Below are 16,868 nucleotides of genomic sequence, written 5' to 3'. Positions count from 1 at the left end.
CCGTCCCCATAGCCCAATGATAAACTTGCATTCCTTTTTGTTGAATGCAAGCCCCTTCCTATGGCAAGTATGAAGAAGAATATATATATATATTCTTTCAATTAATGTTTGATTAAATTCTAACCCAAGTGATTAACTCAATGACTATGGAACTGGTGGGGAGAATAGCACTTGCCAAGACTGTCTCTCTGGGGTTAGAACTTAATTTAGGAGGACCGCACCTACCAAATAAATTGAGTTGGGAGAGACATCATGGCTTTTTGGCTGTGCTCCAGGAGTGATTCTAGAGGATGGCCCCTCTCCTTTGGGGGATCCCAATTCCAACAGAAGAGTATTTGCTCGTAATTGAGGGAGGGAGAGAGACCAAACGTCTAATCAGATCTTTCTTTTCTTTTATTTGGTTATGTTTTTTGCTTCAACCCTAAACCCCAAAGACCTCACAACCTTCTTCTACTCCACCATCATGGCTATGAATAAATTGGCCTTTTTGGTGGTTAGGATGGTATTGGCTTTTGGTGATGACAGCATTTGTGGAAACTTTCTTGCTTCCTAGTTGGCCTCACCACTAAAAACACTTTGCATATAAATCAACCTCTCTTCCTTGTAAAAAGGAAAAAAACGAAAAGTGGTATACAGGTCTGTTGGTGAACCACCATTGATGAAACTGCACCATTCAAAAGAGATTGATGTTGAAGAAGTCCACCACTTTCTGTTTTGACCTGATGGACCCCAATCCAGGTATACAAGGTCGGGATGATTAACACATTAGGTGCCCCCTAGGCCTAACCCCCTTTCCTGTCCCTGCCTATTTACTTGCCATTTTTCATTTCACTTTTACTTTTCGTTTCTTTAAAACGCAACTTCTTCTAAGCCCAAAGAAACATGCATGTCATGCTTCTCGTCATTGACCTATTAGGCCCAAAAGACTAACCAATTGGCCTTCGTTGGTTGTCATAAGAACAAGACACACCCATCAGGCAAGCTACCCAAGATCAACAAAGATGAGAGGGGGCTACCTGCTAAGCATGCTCAGAACTTACTTTTGTCTGGGTCAGAAAAAGAAAGGGCAAGCAAGATTTGCGCCCTCGTCTGCTCCTCTGGTGCTGCCTCAAGAGGAGGCAGCAATGAGTAGATGGATCTCCCATCTAATTGGAAGCTCCTAGGAATTTTCTCTTTCTTTTTTTTTTTCACCCTGATCTGTTCCTCTCTTTCTTGGATGATTTGGTGTTTGTTTACCCAGGCTACGTCTCCTTCAAGCAAAAGAAAAAGAAAGAAAAAAGAGAAAAAGTACTGCTTGTTGGACCGCCAAATACAACAACAAAAACATAAAATATGAATGCAGAAAGTAAAAGCACATGCTTTGCTTCCCTCAGCAGACATTTCACTTCGATTTGATGCCTTTCTTTCCCCAATTACTTTAACACGCATGCTTCGACATAACTCCCAAACCATGTTCTCCATTATTTTCACTTTACGAAAGTAACAAAATGATAGTAATTTCCATTCACAGTCCTGTTTCAAACCCCCAAATCAGTCGGCACAAAGACGAACATATGCAACCAGAAAATTCTTCTTTGTATGGGAAGAACGCTCGAAAGAGAAACACAAGTAGAGGGCAACCGGACCAACATACCAATTAGAGCTAGTTTCTAAATTCAAAGAACACCAAGGATATAGACCATACAGTAGTATATAATTCTTATCAGTCTGTAATGGGGCCCTTCACATAATGAAATCAAGTCAAATTCGGCAGACAGAGCAGCCTCGTATTAATCTAATTTAATTAGCTGCAGTGCATTCCTCACTCAACCAGGAAGAATCAAACAATAAAAAACCTACCCAGTTACCAACTACACACGGCCTGACCAAATATAGCATGCGGGATATGTGGACAACCACTGTCATCAAATAGTAACTAAATTTTATGCAATGCTACCTACCTAACAGTATGTTTAAACATCCATGAGGTGTGGATATGAAATGTCATGTCTGTCACGTATGATTTTTGGGCACAATGTATCTGCATGCTGAATATAGAATGCAGTCAGAAATGAAGGCATCAGTTGTAAAGCTCTGTTTCACGAATATTTCATCAACTGTTTGTTGTTGTGCACTTCCATAGGCCCTTATAAACGGCTATGAATTTACACACCACGCACTGTCGGACTACAAAAATCAATCATAAGATGTTAACGAAATAAATTGCTGGCAAAACAAAGGTAAAGTGAAACACATTAATCATTGCAATTTCAATACAAGCAAATCATTTGAAAGAAACCACTTTCACCAGGCAAACAAAAACAATGTCCATACTCAAAACATTAAAAAGAAGATTGAAGTTGCATAGTGAAAAATGAGAAATATTTAGGATCAAAAGAGGGAAAGAGGAATGGGGTTTGCTCAATTCAAGGTTTCACAGGCACTTTTAATAGGTTCTCAACCTATGGACCATTTTCGAGAATTGCAACTCAAAGTTTCCATATCTACATAAGCGGCAAACTCATCTTGAAGCTTTAGCCTATAACAAATCAGTTCATTACAATTTAAATGGCATTCAACCTGTATCAACTCAAAGTTTCAAGCATGCCATGCCTGGCCAAGTTAGAGAGTGTGTGATCCATAATAAAGGTACCATATACTCTTCAACCAAAAATCGAGCTGCTCCAGTCTGCTAGGGCATCTCAGCCAAACTCATAAAGCCAGACAGCCAAATTAACCTAACACCTAACTGATATGGCAATTTAAGATACAGGCTTTGCAAAGACCACAGTGGTTAATTCACTCAGCATTCCTAGTTCATTCCTAGCTCAAACATGCACAGAAACTATTATGGGCACTAGAAATGTTACAAATCCATTCTATTTATACCCTAAACCAAGATCAGATCTGCTTCTCTTCTTATACCAACAAGAAAAGTCTCAAGGTACAATTTTGGCTGCAGTGTAATCTTCATAATCCAATGAAAGTTATCATTTGAGACAATTTACCAACCCAAATGTTGAATTCACACAAAACAAGCAATAATGGACCAGTTATCCCTGTATTTTCATTTTTTAACATTGAAAACATCTACATTGTAGTCATGTAAACGATCATGGCATCAGCAAATGAATATAACAATTACAAAAAAATCTATTACATCTCATTCAAAGTTACTTCAAATTCAAATCAGTAAAACAAGCAATATCAGAAAATAAAACACCCAGATAAAATTTTGATCAGATCAAAGTATCCCATCACCAACGTTCAATGCCTGAGGGCTTCAACAATGTGCTTCAGACAAAAACAGCTCGCAGTACAAAGTATACAATGAAACAGATGTGCTTCTGAAATTTCCATATAGCTTATAACCCAGAAACTTTTAACTCTCAGTGACAGAGCCAGAGGCAACATTAACATTTTAAAGGTTAGTAAAAGGGGGAAATACTGCATTTTATTGCATCAAATTCCTGATGAACACATAACAACTAAATGAGGCAAAGGTTCTACAGATGAACAAATCAATCGAATAAGAAAACAATCACAATCATAATTGGTAATAAATCTCGTAATTCAATCTTGTAATACCAACATAGGGCGATTTAAAAAGTACATTTCTTTGTATTTCCAATTTCCTTTAACAGCTTATCCCTTACAAAATCCAAAGGCAACAAAGTCCGTAAGAGAAAAAAGTTTCCAACTTGACAGGAGATCGAAGACTTAGTAGACATGCCTTAAATCAATACAAATTTATCATTCAAGTAACAAAATTTTGAAACTTCTTTTTTTCCACTACAACATCTAAAAACCAGGGAGAACAACAAGCCCTCCCTTCCATCATGTCCCCTTTTATTCAAATGTACAAAGATACAGAATCTAATCCTTTTTCCTTTTGTACAACAAAACTATCGACCCACCTTCTAAACATCCCATAAAAAAAAACCAAAAAACTAAATAAAAACAACTCACCTCCATTCCCAACACCGCAAGTTTCATTCACCCAATAGCATGATTTCCTCTCAGAGTCTGAAGCAAACTCGAAGTATACCGCCTAATCTTCTCATTCTCTTCCTCCACTAACCCCATACAAATTTCCAAAACCCCTTCGTTCCTTGCTTCGAAGCAAAAACTTTCATTATAATTACACAAACAATTCAAAGTAAATAGCCCATATTGAACTCCTCTTGAACTACCATTCCTTAAAACCTCAACCAAAACTTTAACACAGCCATTAACTTTCATCATCTCTTCTCTCCCTTCTTTACATTTCACCAATAATCCCAAAACTTCAATAGCCCTTTCCAGCCCTGAATCCAATAACCCCATTAATATCGGCACCGCCCCGCAATCTATAGCTCTTCTTCTATTATCAGCAAATGAACAAATTGCATAAAGAGCCGTTGCTGCCTCTTTCTTTTCCCTTCCTTTTCCTGCAATTAGAAGCCTAACTAATGCCGGAATCGCATCTGGGTATGCCCCGATTGTCGCTTTATTGACCTCAACGACGGCTAAGCTGGTTACGATCGTTGCAGCTATGGCCCTGCAATCGGGCAACCCGACACGTAAGACTTTGACGACCCGGTTAATTGCGCCTTCTGCGACCAAACCCACTTTGTTATCATCGTCGAGGCTGAGATTGAGGAGTAAAGAAAGTGCTTTCTCCTGTAAACTCGGATCGCCCGAGTCGACACACTTGAGAACGGCAGGGACTGCTCCCGACTCGGTTAGTTTGCGGCGAAGTGCTGAGTCACGCTTGGTCAGCTTGGCCAGATGGGTGAGCGACTCAAGCTTGGTCTCAACAGAGGATGATGGGGACGTCAGAGCAGAGCAGAGGGTTTGGGGTTGAGGACAGGGTTGCGAGTTCGAAGGGGTGACGAGGGTATAATTGGAAATCAAGGAACGAAGCGCGTGGTTGGGAATAAGAAAGGGGTGTTCAGGTAGGGGAAGCTTGGTAATTGGACAGGTGCGGTGACCGGAGTCTAGCCACCGTTGAATTGACGTTCGGTCGAAGGTGTGACCCGATGCAAGGATAACCGGGTCAGACATTATCTCGAGAGATATTGGGCACTTGAAATCATCCGGGAGCTGAGTCGCCATCTCGTTTCCAACTCGGATCAAAGAGTTTTCTTTCTCCCTCTCTCTCTCTCTCTCTCTCTCTCTCTCGAGCTTTGAACGGAGGGTTTATGAGGTTTTTGGAAGCTGTATGGGGGAGAGGGAGGATTCTTTTGACCTTTTCAGTTGCGAGAGGGAGCACTTAGCTTGTGAAGGTAAGTTTGTGAGTGACCAAGTGCCTACAATGCCCTGATGATTCACCGAAATTTTCGGACAGGTCCTTCGATACTAGAAAGGGTATTGATGACATTTTACTTTTCAATTTCTATTTTTGCTAAATATTTAGGGAGTGTGTTTATTATATCCGTTACATTTTTTTTTCTGAATTATTTATTTTCCTTCCAAACAAAACTCATGTTTAGCAACTAATTTCCATAGTGAGAATTAAGCATTTATGAACAGCTTTTATTTTTTCTCTTCAAAATTACAAAGTAAATCTTTCTTCTTATGTTTCATAAGTTTCACCTATACCAATATTTTTTAAAAGTACAATTATTTTTTCAATTAAACCTTGAAACTTTCACCGTATCTAAATGAATCTTTAAATTTAGTTCGTAAAAAAAAATTAATCTTGACAAAAAATTAACCACCATTAAATACAATATTCGTTGTCATTTTATATTCAAGAGGTAAATTATCCAATTTATGAACATAATGGCATGACTAAATGATCAAATACGTCAATTAATCAAGTCATATCTTATATAAGTATAAAATATCGATTAACATTGAATTTGACAGTAATTAATTTTTAATTTAAGTTAAAACATTATTTTAGTACAAATCAAAGCGGTCATTGAAAATGTGAGTAGGTTTTTCTTGTTATGTCAAGACAAACATAATGTCCTTCACACTAACCAAATTATATGTCATAAATGGGTATTTTAGACATTTAAAAGTAGCTAACGCCAACTCTTTTGCAATATTATGATTAGGGAGGCGTAGGATTATTTGTCGGCTGCTATGGCGGAAACTAGGGCACGGGGATTGGAGTTTAAAGGGCTTACTTTTCAAAGAGCAGAAAGTCATCGTTCTCTCGGCTTTTTCCTTAATGACAAGAAAAGCCATATTTCCGGCATCAACGCCTCCTAAGGGGCAAATTCGGAAAAACTTATTTCTGATCCGTATTATAAAACGGTTGCTTCCGCTTTTAATGAGTTTCGGATAAAAAGAAATTAATTGCATTTAATAGAAAGAACGAAAAACAAAAAAAAAAAGGAAATGCTACGGCCACCGAGCAACGGCTCGGGAAAATTCCGTTATTGCTTGAAATTACACCAATGTCCTTGTATGAAGTGGCAGCCGCTTAAAGTCAACTATCAAAAATGTCCAAATTTGTTTGCCTATACCATATTAAGATGACACGTGGCCTTATTATGTTTTATTTTATTTTTTTACTTTTTTTATGTCACCCGTCACTATCTTTTTGTCAAATGTTAAGTTTGATTCGAAGGTATAAAGTTCACATTTATAAATATATTAAGATCATTTGCTCAATAAAAAATTAAAATAATTTTTTTAAAATATTTGACAATTGCTTATAAGTCAATATGATTTCCTTATTTGTCAAATATATGATTGTTTAAGATATTTGGCGTATACTTATTAATCCATCAGGATCACTTTAATCGTTTCATATGAAATTAAAATATTTTATTTATTTTTTACACTTAACATAATATTCTCTTCCACGAAGGTCTTACCTTCCTCTAAAAGTGTTTCATATTGGTTGGATCTAGGTTGAATTTACTCTAATATCACTATATCATGTGTTGTTATTTTCCCTTTAAAAGGTTAATTTGATAACGATGTATAGTGTTTATACTTATAAGTCTATCTAGACCTCTTACATACTCAATATGAAATTAAAACACATTATTTATTTATTTTTGAAATATTTGACAAAACGCTTAAATGCATTTGAATTTTTTTTAATATTATTTACTATAGTGTATGGTTTGATAGGAATTGGAATTATAAAGACAAGGCAAATGAAAAGAAAAAACAATAATAATTCTTAGAAGCACAAATTATAAATAGGAGTATTTATTAAATTTAATTAACATGCAATACCCTTTTGTTTGAAGACAAATGACCAGCATTTGCATTCAAACTACAATCAAGACTGACAGATAATTCAGTGGGCTGACACGTTTGAAATTATAGCCAAATAAAAACAATCTAGAACAACACAAGGAGACCGTTGCCAAAATTGACTTTACTCTTTATTAGGGATGGGATGAGAATGAATTGGTTCAAACTCGAAATAATGGATGGAAATCATTTGAATTCAGTTAATCCGAATTGATTTTCAGATTCGATATTAACATGTTATTAGGAATAGTTTATTCAATTATTTTGATCGATTTCAATATCTAAAATTTACATATGAATCGATCAAAATATCAATCATAAATAATATATAATTTAAATATATTATATTATTAATATTTTTAAAATATATCTAAAATATATTTCATTCAAAATGAATAATCAGTCAAAAAAATAATTTTTTATATAATTTATTAATTTGATTTTCAATTTAATCAATCAAATACTCATTTTTTACTCGAACATTTGTTTCATTAATTGATGCATGATCTTTATAAAGCAAGATTCGAATCTCACCTCTCTCGATTGTAAAAAACAAAAAACAAATACTCACTTTTACTTCTAATAAGACATGACTAACCCAACCAAAATAAATTAATTAGGTGGAAAAAGGTATCATATCATTTGAATTATTCACCACTAGCTAAAACCCTCAACACTCATAATAACAAGACAAAGGTGTTAATTAATGTTGTCACTAGACAAATCCCTATTCATGACTGTTTTATTTGGTCCATATATTTGTGGTAATTAAGACAGGATTTCAGGATTTAATTGTTGTTTGTCCATGATGTCATTGCTGAGATATCAAAAGGACACTTGCCAAGAAGGAAAGAAAAGATAAATTGAGAATGTTTTAGAAAGAAAATCAACAGTGTGGGCACTTTGTCCCAAGTACTTAGGGAGGGGGGGAAGGGTTCCAGTGTCAAGAATTCTGTGTACTGTGGACAGTACAAATACAACTCATGATTGGAGGGGATAAGATCAAAGGTTGTCCATCTTTTTTTTTTTTTCATGTGGGATTTACTTAAATTATTACAAATTGCCTTGGGTTGGCCATTTTGGGATTTCAAGGAATTTTTATACTAACTTCCATTTGTTAAATTAAAAGGGTCTAAATTATTAAATATAACAAGACAACATGATTCCATCCACAAATTAAGGATTCAATTAATTACTTTTTTAACATGAATTAACACAGTTGAATCAGCATCACATCTTACTCATTTGATTGATATGGATGAGTATATATTTCATATATTGTCCATATATAATTTTTATATATTATCATTTAATTATAAAACATTATTTCATAAATATGTACAAATAAAAATTTAAAATTTGTTTAAAATAAATATTTTTAAAAACATAAATATAATTTTTAAAAAGTTTTAAATTTTATTTATTAATAAAATTATAATATTTAATTTATTAATATTATATTTATATATTAACAATATATCAAATATAAATTTAATAATTCTTCAAGAAAGAGATAAGATAGATTTGTATTGTTGTTGTTATTATTATATTTATGAAAAGAAAGAGGAAAGAGACGGACGGATGAACGAGCCTGAGTCAAGAATCTCAACCTCTCGTTCAGCTTATTTGGGGAGAAAATTGTCAAAGAAAATAAATAGCTGACGTGTCTGAAATTTATAAAGAAAAGAAAAAAAATGTGGGACCTCTACCTTTTCCTCCTGATCACATATTTATAAAATAAAAAAGAGAGCGTGAACCACGAGGATTGCCATGTGTATGGCCGTTGGGCCGTTTGTACAGGTAGCATATGTACATTTATTTGATTGATGCAAATCCAAATCTCTTTGATTTTTTTTTAATGTAATCAATACATTTTTTTTTCTAAATATTGATTTTAATAAAGTTAAAAGAGAAACAAGAAGTAGACAGGGTCACGAATTCACGTTTTTAATTTAAAAAATATATTTATTAAATGTAAAAAAAATTTTGTTTATACATTTAAGAATCATTTGATTTTTTATGAATGTAAATATATGATATTTTATCATGATCAATTATGTAATATTCTCGTTTAATTGGTTCTTTCACTCATGAAAAAAGAATTCATATTGATATGAATTTACCTTTAACTCTAATACGAGTTTTAGATTAGTAAATAGTTAGATTAACTTTGATACCACTTGTTACATATATACATTTTTAACTTAATATGTTTATTAAGTGAAGGAATGTTGTTATTTATATGTTTAAAATTCATTTTATCTTTTAATGATACGAATCCGTAACATAAACGTAAATTATAAGTTTAAATTTTTCGACATGCTACAGATATTATATAAAGGTTATTGAAATTATATACTTTTTTAATACTTTTTCAGTAAATTAATATATAAATTAGTAATTTAAGTTATTAAAAAATTACATGCAAATTATTGAAATTTTAGATACTTATATTGGAATATTATAACTATTATTGAAATTTCAGATACTTATTTAATTTTTTAAATATATATATTTTTCAATAATATACCTATGTTATTCTGTTATTTCTAATATTGTACATAGAAAATACAAAAAAATAAAAATATACAATCTAGTTTGAATCAGGTTAAGAGATAGCTAAAGTTCTGACTAAGGAGGACTGCTACAACCTTATAGCTCCATATTCTGTACTTAAATCTCCAAGAGCTTAGCCTATATATTCCTCTAACGAGCTTGAACCATGGTGACTGTAACATCATTTACAGAGCTTGTGCCTTCGCTACTCCATGTCTCGTCCCCTTTGCGAGCTTTCTTCATGATGAATGCTGGTTGTTTCGGGGGAGCAAGAACCGTTTCATTACCCAACATAAACACAACAGTTGACATCGTGGGTCGATCGGTTGCATGTTCTTGCACGCACAGTAAACCGATTTGGATGCATTTCAAGAATTCATTAGCAGGACACGAGTCACCTAATGTTGAATCAACGACCTCCATGGCTCTGTCATGTTTCCATAATTCCCAAACCTGGAACAAATTTGTGTCGTCAAGATTAAGTGGGAAAAATTTTAATTGCTGAAACTTGGAAGAGTTTATGGTTGAAATCTGTTCACTTACATGCCCGACTAGATTTGAAGACGGGCTATCGGGATAATCATCGCTGTTCTTTCTGCCGGTTATGATCTCTAACAGCAGGACTCCAAAGCTGTACACATCAGACTTCATCGAAAAGTGTCCTTCCATTGCATATTCTGGGGACATGTAACCACTGAAATCACATAACAGAAAAAGGAAATTGTTAGAACTTGGTTTGGAATCTGTAGCAGAACTTGTCTGCAACATTGCAAATGCAACGCTTACTATGTTCCAACTACGCGATTCGTATTTCCTTCAATTTGGTCTCCTCCAAATATTCTGGCCATGCCAAAATCTGAAATTTTTGGGTTCATTGCAGCATCCAGTAAGACATTGCTGGCCTTCAGATCTCTATGAATGATTCTCAACCTTGAATCCTGATGGAGATACAATATTCCTCGGGCAACCCCACAAATTATTTCGATTCGCTTTTTCCAGTCCAACGATGATCTTTTCGTTTCATCTGGATTCGAAATCAAATTTTTGAAATCGAATCATGCAGAGCTAAATATTGAATTAGTTGGCGTACGAGAAAGAAGACATACCAAATATAATAGAGTCCAAGCTTTTATTTGGTAAATATTCATAGATTAACAACTTCTCTTCACCCTCAATGCAACAACCCAGGATCCTTACAAGATTCCTGTGCTGAAGTTTCGCGATTAGCACAATTTCATTCTTAAACTCTTCTACTCCCTGCCCTGAGTGCTTTGATAGTCTTTTCACTGCTATTTCTTTTCTATTGAAGAGCAGACCCTGCAAACACAATTTCCTCTAACAATGGACTAAAAGGAGACTTTGCACGTGGACACAGATATTAAGACAAATTACCTTGTAAACAGTGCCGAAGCCACCTTGCCCAAGTTTATTGTCAGAAGAGAAATTATTTGTGGCTGCAGCTATGGTGCTCAAATCGAAGAATGGTAAGTCTGCGTTTCTTCTGCTCTCTTCAATGTCCTTTCCATCTACAGAGTCTTCGATCAATGATGAACTTCCGGCAAAGCTAAAGGGATTTCTGCTTTGTCTTCTGTTTCCTGGTGTCAAATACAGCACCATGATTAAGCCAATTGCTCTCTACATAACGTGAAGTCAATTTAGTTGCAAAATCTTATTTGGCAAGATTAAAATGTGAATAAAAAAGAGGTTTAACAAATAAAAACAGTGGAAGCAATATGGTACCTCTTCTTTTCCTTCTCACCAACCAAGACAAAAAGGCGACGACAATGAGAAACACTACAGCAGCAGAAACTATGATGACTGCAAGTACTCCCTTCTTTTGAAGTGGACCTTTCTTTGTGTAGCGAGCTAACAAGAAGAAGGAAGATATGATGTGTAATTATATTGCAAATGGAAGAAACCAAACACGAAAGTAATTCTGACAGAAATGATAACAGAGAAGCCTGGCCTGGCTAAGTTCTAGACTGCAGCCACTTTGCAAAAGCAATTTCCTGGATAATTTTTACTGACAGTAAAAATATCTGTTTGTTGACCAGAAAGTTCATGTAGTGGGTCCTATTCAGAAGTTAATGTCTTAATTAATTCAATCTTCGAGAAGTCAATTCCTGACAGCTAAGGGAGTAACTTAGCTGCAACTGGCATGTAGATATTTGCTAGTAGATACTGTATTTGTTTCCAAAAGGCAGTTGAACATAGATGCATACCCAACTCATCTGCATCCACCCGTATGTAAAGATCTTGTCCCGCAGCTGTATATGTCCTTGCATCAACCAAATCCCCGTGCCACGTCAAGCAGCCAATCCCTCCCTTGCTCTCATAGTATGCACCAGCATAAGCCACGCAAGAACAATCTCTCAAGCACTTCTCCTCGCAGCGTTTCAATCCCAAACTCATGTCCACACGTGCCGCCGAAGTGTTGGGCACCTTAACACGTGCCACCTTGACGAACCCTTCTCCATTTCGACACGTGGCGGAGACATTACCCTTCCTCACGCATCCTCCTGCCCCATTTCGTATATACCATTCTTGGGGTGACTTGGGTTCGAATCCGGGGAAACAAGTGCACTCGAAACGATCTGAGTTATCTGGGTTACAGCAACCGTTTGGCCCACAATGGCCGTACAAATCACACTGCTCCTTTGGGGCTGACCAAAATCCAATCCATTTACGCGCTTGATTACTCCATGTAAATCTTTCTTGAATTCCCGTTTCATTGGTTATCATTCTTGTGATGATAGAGGCGTTAGTCACCCCATACGTGATTGATACTTCATCATCAGTGTTAACGAAGGAAACATTAAATATGTAGTTTCTTGTCATTTCAGGTACACCACTCCATCTTTGCCCGGTCCATGTCCCGCTTCGCCACCAAAGAGCCGAACCCTTGTACAAAGACAATTGAGGAAACCCACTGGGGTCGATCCTGTAGGAAAAATCTCCAATTCCTGGATCATCTGGTGACTTCCAAGACGTCAGGAATCGGTTCAGACCAGTTTTGAAACTTAATCCAAGTTTCATGAATGGAAGCATAGTATTTGTGGGATAATCAAAACTCTGCCACAGCACCGCCCTTCTGCTATCATTCTGAAGCAAGACAAGATTTCCTGAATCTAAAAGCTGGGCAATAGAATTCCCGGTGCCTGTGATAGAGACGTTTGTAGACCAGACAGGATGTGCTTGGTTTCTCTGGAACAAGGCAAGATTTCCTCGACTGTCGATTGAAAGGATCCCTGAGCTATCATCTAAAGGCTTCTCTCTGTTTGCCACCCAAACAACGGTCTTCTCTGAAACCTGATTATACCAGATGCCAACATATCTATTCCTGGAACTTCCAGGGCTGAAAAATCCGAGTGCAAAAATCTTGCCACCAGAAACTATGACCTTGCCATCTTTAATGAAGTGATCTATTGTAATGGTGTCAGCAGAAAAGGAGAGATGAGAAAGAAAGAAAAGAAGCAGTATTCTGACAAGCCAGTCAACAGGATTCATGGCTGGTTCAGTGTGACACTGGGATTAGGGAGTTTGGAAAGAAAGACTTAATGTGGCGAAGCAGTTGGGATCTCATTAATAAGTGGATCCCTCTTAGCACCTTACTTGTTAGGACAAATAAATTGACAGGCAATTTTCAAGCATTGCTCTTAAAATGACACACATTTTCCTCTGCCTCTTACTTTACCAAATCCCAAGAGATAAAAAGATCAAATTTCTAGCTGGAAATTTTTTGTCTGTTTACTAGTCATGCGAGTGACGTGATCAGGAAGCTGTGAAATGGCAAGCTCCTCTTCAATACCCAATCTTGCTGGAGGAATTAGTGCCACTCAAAAGGCTCAAAATTCCTCTCCTGATTTGCACAGGAATATTGGCTCATCCTAGTGCAAGCCGCCAGGCCTGGGACACCCAAGCACCTAGAGTCGAAATTCTTAATTTTCTAGGAAATTTTGGACCACCCAAAACCTGAAATAGTAAGCTGTATGTAAAAGTAAAACCTGAAACCTTTCATATTGTAATACCAATTGCTTTGCGCCAATCTTTCAATTTGCTCCAATCAAAGCAATTACTAATCAGCTCTGAGGAGTTTTATCCTAATTCTGATGGTTAAATTCTGTTAACTCATTACTTGATGATTAGGATCTTGAAATTATAAACATTATCTTCTCTTGTTAATAACCTAAAGGTCAAAAATGAGAAAAGAATTATAGTTTACTAATTAGGCACTAAGATTATATTAAATATAACCCTTTATCTTACGTGTAAGACTTGTTTCTTTTTTCCATAAGGTTCAATTTCGACAAGACTGAGAAGCAATAGCAACGACCTTCTTGGACAAGTCAGTTTCATTGATCTAATGATATTGTTATAAATACTAATTAGGTAGTCCCTCCATTTCACTTAAGGAAAGCAAACTCATCTCCATGCATGGAATCTCATTTCCTTCTGTTGAAGGGGTGCTCCCTCAAAGAGAGAGAGAGAGAGGTGGGGAAGCCTTGTTGGGGTCATGTTGTACCCAGGCTTTATGCCTTGTAAAGAATGGTCCAATGCCGGTGGCCGCGAGGGTGGTTGGCTGGTTGATGTGTGGGCCTAGAGTGAATTGAACTCTACCAGAACCGACGGTGTCCAAGATTCAAAGAAATTAATGTTTCTCCGACTCAACTCAATGAAGGGAAACAATCTAAAACCAATGGAGTTAGTCTGGGTTAGGCCATGAATCCAGATTTTTACATCCAGGGTTCTAATTAGGAACTCTGAGCCCGAAGTGTAAGCCTACAAGACTGCTAGTCAAGCCTTGGATACCTATGGGCCACAGTGTCTTAGGACAGGCCCATAATCGGTCTCAAACATTCCTAGAAATCCATGCCAGGTTCAATACATACATGGTTTTGAAACTGAAGCAACAAGTAGCATCGAAACCCATTGTCATGCATGTAGAAAGTTGTCATGCGTATAGAAAAACCGTTTAAACAACAAAAGCAAGTTAGAGCAAATATATAATAACAGATTTGAATTGTAATCAAGTGTCATGGTCTACACTATGGTGTGAATTTTGGTTTTATCTTATAAAATGTACTTCATAGATTAAAGATGGTGTGAACTTTTATATACCAAGTATCACTCTAGTATATAGTTGATATAAGATTTATGACTCTTCTTTTTAAGATCACAACGTCATCTCTTACTCCTCGTTGGAAGTTTTTTTTCGATGTGAGATTTCGTGGCTTTACTTGTTGAGAACATTATCTCAACGATATGAGATTCATATTCACGCAAGGATTGTGACATTCTCCCCCACTTCAACAAAGGTTCACTATCCTCACTTCTCAATGGCATATCGTTAGTACTTATAGTTTGTTTTAATATCAATTGTCATGGATTACGCCCTCTTCACTTAAGTATACGATAATCTGTGAAGCATTCGAGTGGACGCTTCCACTTAAGCCAACTAATAGCTCGATTATATTTGAACAACATAAATAATAATTACGAGTTAAGTCATGAAAAGTATTATTAAAATAAAAAAGGCATACCAAATATCATATATGCAACTATTGGTTTAGCCACATATATGCAAATCAAAAGGGCATAACAAGAGAAGAAATGTGCCATTGTCGGGCCATATGGACAGCCCTAGATGGTTAGCTACAGACGCATTTGAACTAGTGAGACAATCCAACAACTAGTCGACTGCTCATCCTGTATAAAAAATTTATAAGATTTTACAAGTATTTCATTAATAACCATTACAATACTTGAAACAGGGATATTCTTTTTCTAAAAGGTCTTCCCCTAAAGACTTAACAAGTATTTTTAAAGATGTCACTAACTGCCATTACAATATTTGAAAGGGAACATTTTCCTTAGAGGTACAAAAGATTTAATCTTTTAGGCAATTTCACCCTGTCATAGCCCTATACAAAGTTGGCTAATGACATTAACCATTGCCCATTGATTCTACAATCCGATTCATAATTGGAAAATTTTTCTAGACCTTTTCTATGCTGTAATTCAATATTCCCATGTGCTTACTTGTTAGTTTTTTAGTAACATCTTTATCCCTTCTAGTAAGGTTTACCTGTCCCACACACAGACATTTTATAATTGCTTAGAACAGACAACCAAACATATAAACAAATTCCCAGGAGCCTTGATTATAACAGAGCACTGCATATCACAACAATAAACACAATAAAAACATATCATTATGGACACTGGATGTAATATTTTGGAGAGATTAGAAATCCATTAAGATGAACAATAGCCAAATTTTCACTAATTATTATTGTACTCCCATAATATTTGACCAAACATTTTACATAGATGTCTAATGCTTAGATACCACTAGTTGATCTACAAATATATGAGAAAGTTAATTTCCTTTGGAAAGAATATGCAGATAATAATTCTAATGATGACTTTGTTGGCTGTAATAATATTTTTCACCACTACTGCACATTCGATTACGAGACATTCAATAAAAATCAAATTCCAAATAAGAAAACTCATTGTCTACTCTATCGAGTCAATCTATGTTTGATTATCTTTTGACATATTCTAATGCCAACTGGTATTCCACCTCACCATGGTTTCCATTAGGTCATAGACTATAGTTTATCATGTTTTTTTTTTTCTTAGACCAAAGGTAAATATGTGGTTATTTAGTTTTGTATTTTGTATTTACTTAATTAATTTTTTTCAATATTGTTTATTCAATTTTATGATATTATTGTAATTCCATAATATTTGCTTAATCAATTTTTTTTCAATTTTATAATATTATTGTACTTCCATAATATTTGATGTTTAACACCTGAATATTTACGCAGATATCTAACACTTGAATACCACCACTGATGCACATATATATGAGAAATATAATACCCTTTTGAAAAAATATGCAGACGAGAATTCTGAAGATGATTTTGTTACTGTGTGGTAATATTTTGTCATTATTACTGCACATTTACTAGACATTTAATAAAAACCAAATTCCACGCAGGAAAAACTCACTGTCCATTTTATCAAATCAATCTATGTCTAGTTATCTTTTGACATATTCCAATGCCAACTGTATTCCACTTCACCTTTTTCTATTTCATATGTTAGTGTGGTTAACG

The 16,868-nt window shown here is 35.5% G+C and overlaps 2 protein-coding genes across 2 annotated transcripts; both read right to left on the bottom strand.

Moving 5' to 3' along the window:
• Nucleotides 1-3,713: 3,713 nt before the first annotated feature.
• On the bottom strand, nucleotides 3,714-5,228 carry PUB8 (plant U-box 8). Its single transcript, XM_007025820.3, has one exon. The coding sequence runs from the start codon at nucleotides 5,074-5,076 to the stop codon at nucleotides 3,976-3,978; it is 1,101 nt and encodes a 366-aa protein (XP_007025882.1). The 5' UTR covers nucleotides 5,077-5,228; the 3' UTR covers nucleotides 3,714-3,975.
• Nucleotides 5,229-9,697: 4,469 nt separating this feature from the next.
• LOC18597010 (G-type lectin S-receptor-like serine/threonine-protein kinase At1g11410) lies at nucleotides 9,698-13,248 on the bottom strand. Its single transcript, XM_018123353.2, has 7 exons — nucleotides 11,964-13,248; nucleotides 11,482-11,607; nucleotides 11,134-11,336; nucleotides 10,848-11,058; nucleotides 10,528-10,765; nucleotides 10,285-10,435; nucleotides 9,698-10,194 (listed from the first exon to the last, which is right to left on the bottom strand). The coding sequence occupies exons 1-7, from the start codon at nucleotides 13,246-13,248 to the stop codon at nucleotides 9,892-9,894; spliced, it is 2,517 nt and encodes an 838-aa protein (XP_017978842.2). The 3' UTR covers nucleotides 9,698-9,891.
• Between the last annotated feature and the right edge of the window lie 3,620 nt (nucleotides 13,249-16,868).

The sequence above is a fragment of the Theobroma cacao genome, chromosome 6, assembly GCF_053813885.1.
Source record: "Theobroma cacao isolate CCN51 chromosome 6, ASM5381388v1, whole genome shotgun sequence".
In the NCBI taxonomy this organism is placed as follows: domain Eukaryota; kingdom Viridiplantae; phylum Streptophyta; class Magnoliopsida; order Malvales; family Malvaceae; genus Theobroma; species Theobroma cacao.
The sequence above is the reverse complement of the archived record's forward strand: the minus strand, read 5'-3'. Positions and strand labels throughout refer to the sequence as shown.

Bases quoted from the DNA above. Each gene is read 5' to 3' on its own strand.
- LOC18597010 (XM_018123353.2), bottom strand. From the start codon at position 13,248: ATGAATCCTGTTGACTGGCTTGTCAGAATACTGCTTCTTTTCTTTCTT. The intron at 11,608-11,963 runs GTATGCATCTAT...TCTTCTTGTTAG, and splicing joins GGTGGATGCAGATGAGTTGG to CTCGCTACACAAAGAAAGGT. The intron at 11,337-11,481 runs GTACCATATTGC...ATTTGACACCAG, and splicing joins GGTGAGAAGGAAAAGAAGAG to GAAACAGAAGACAAAGCAGA.
- PUB8 (XM_007025820.3), bottom strand. From the start codon at position 5,076: ATGGCGACTCAGCTCCCGGATGATTTCAAGTGCCCAATATCTCTCGAG.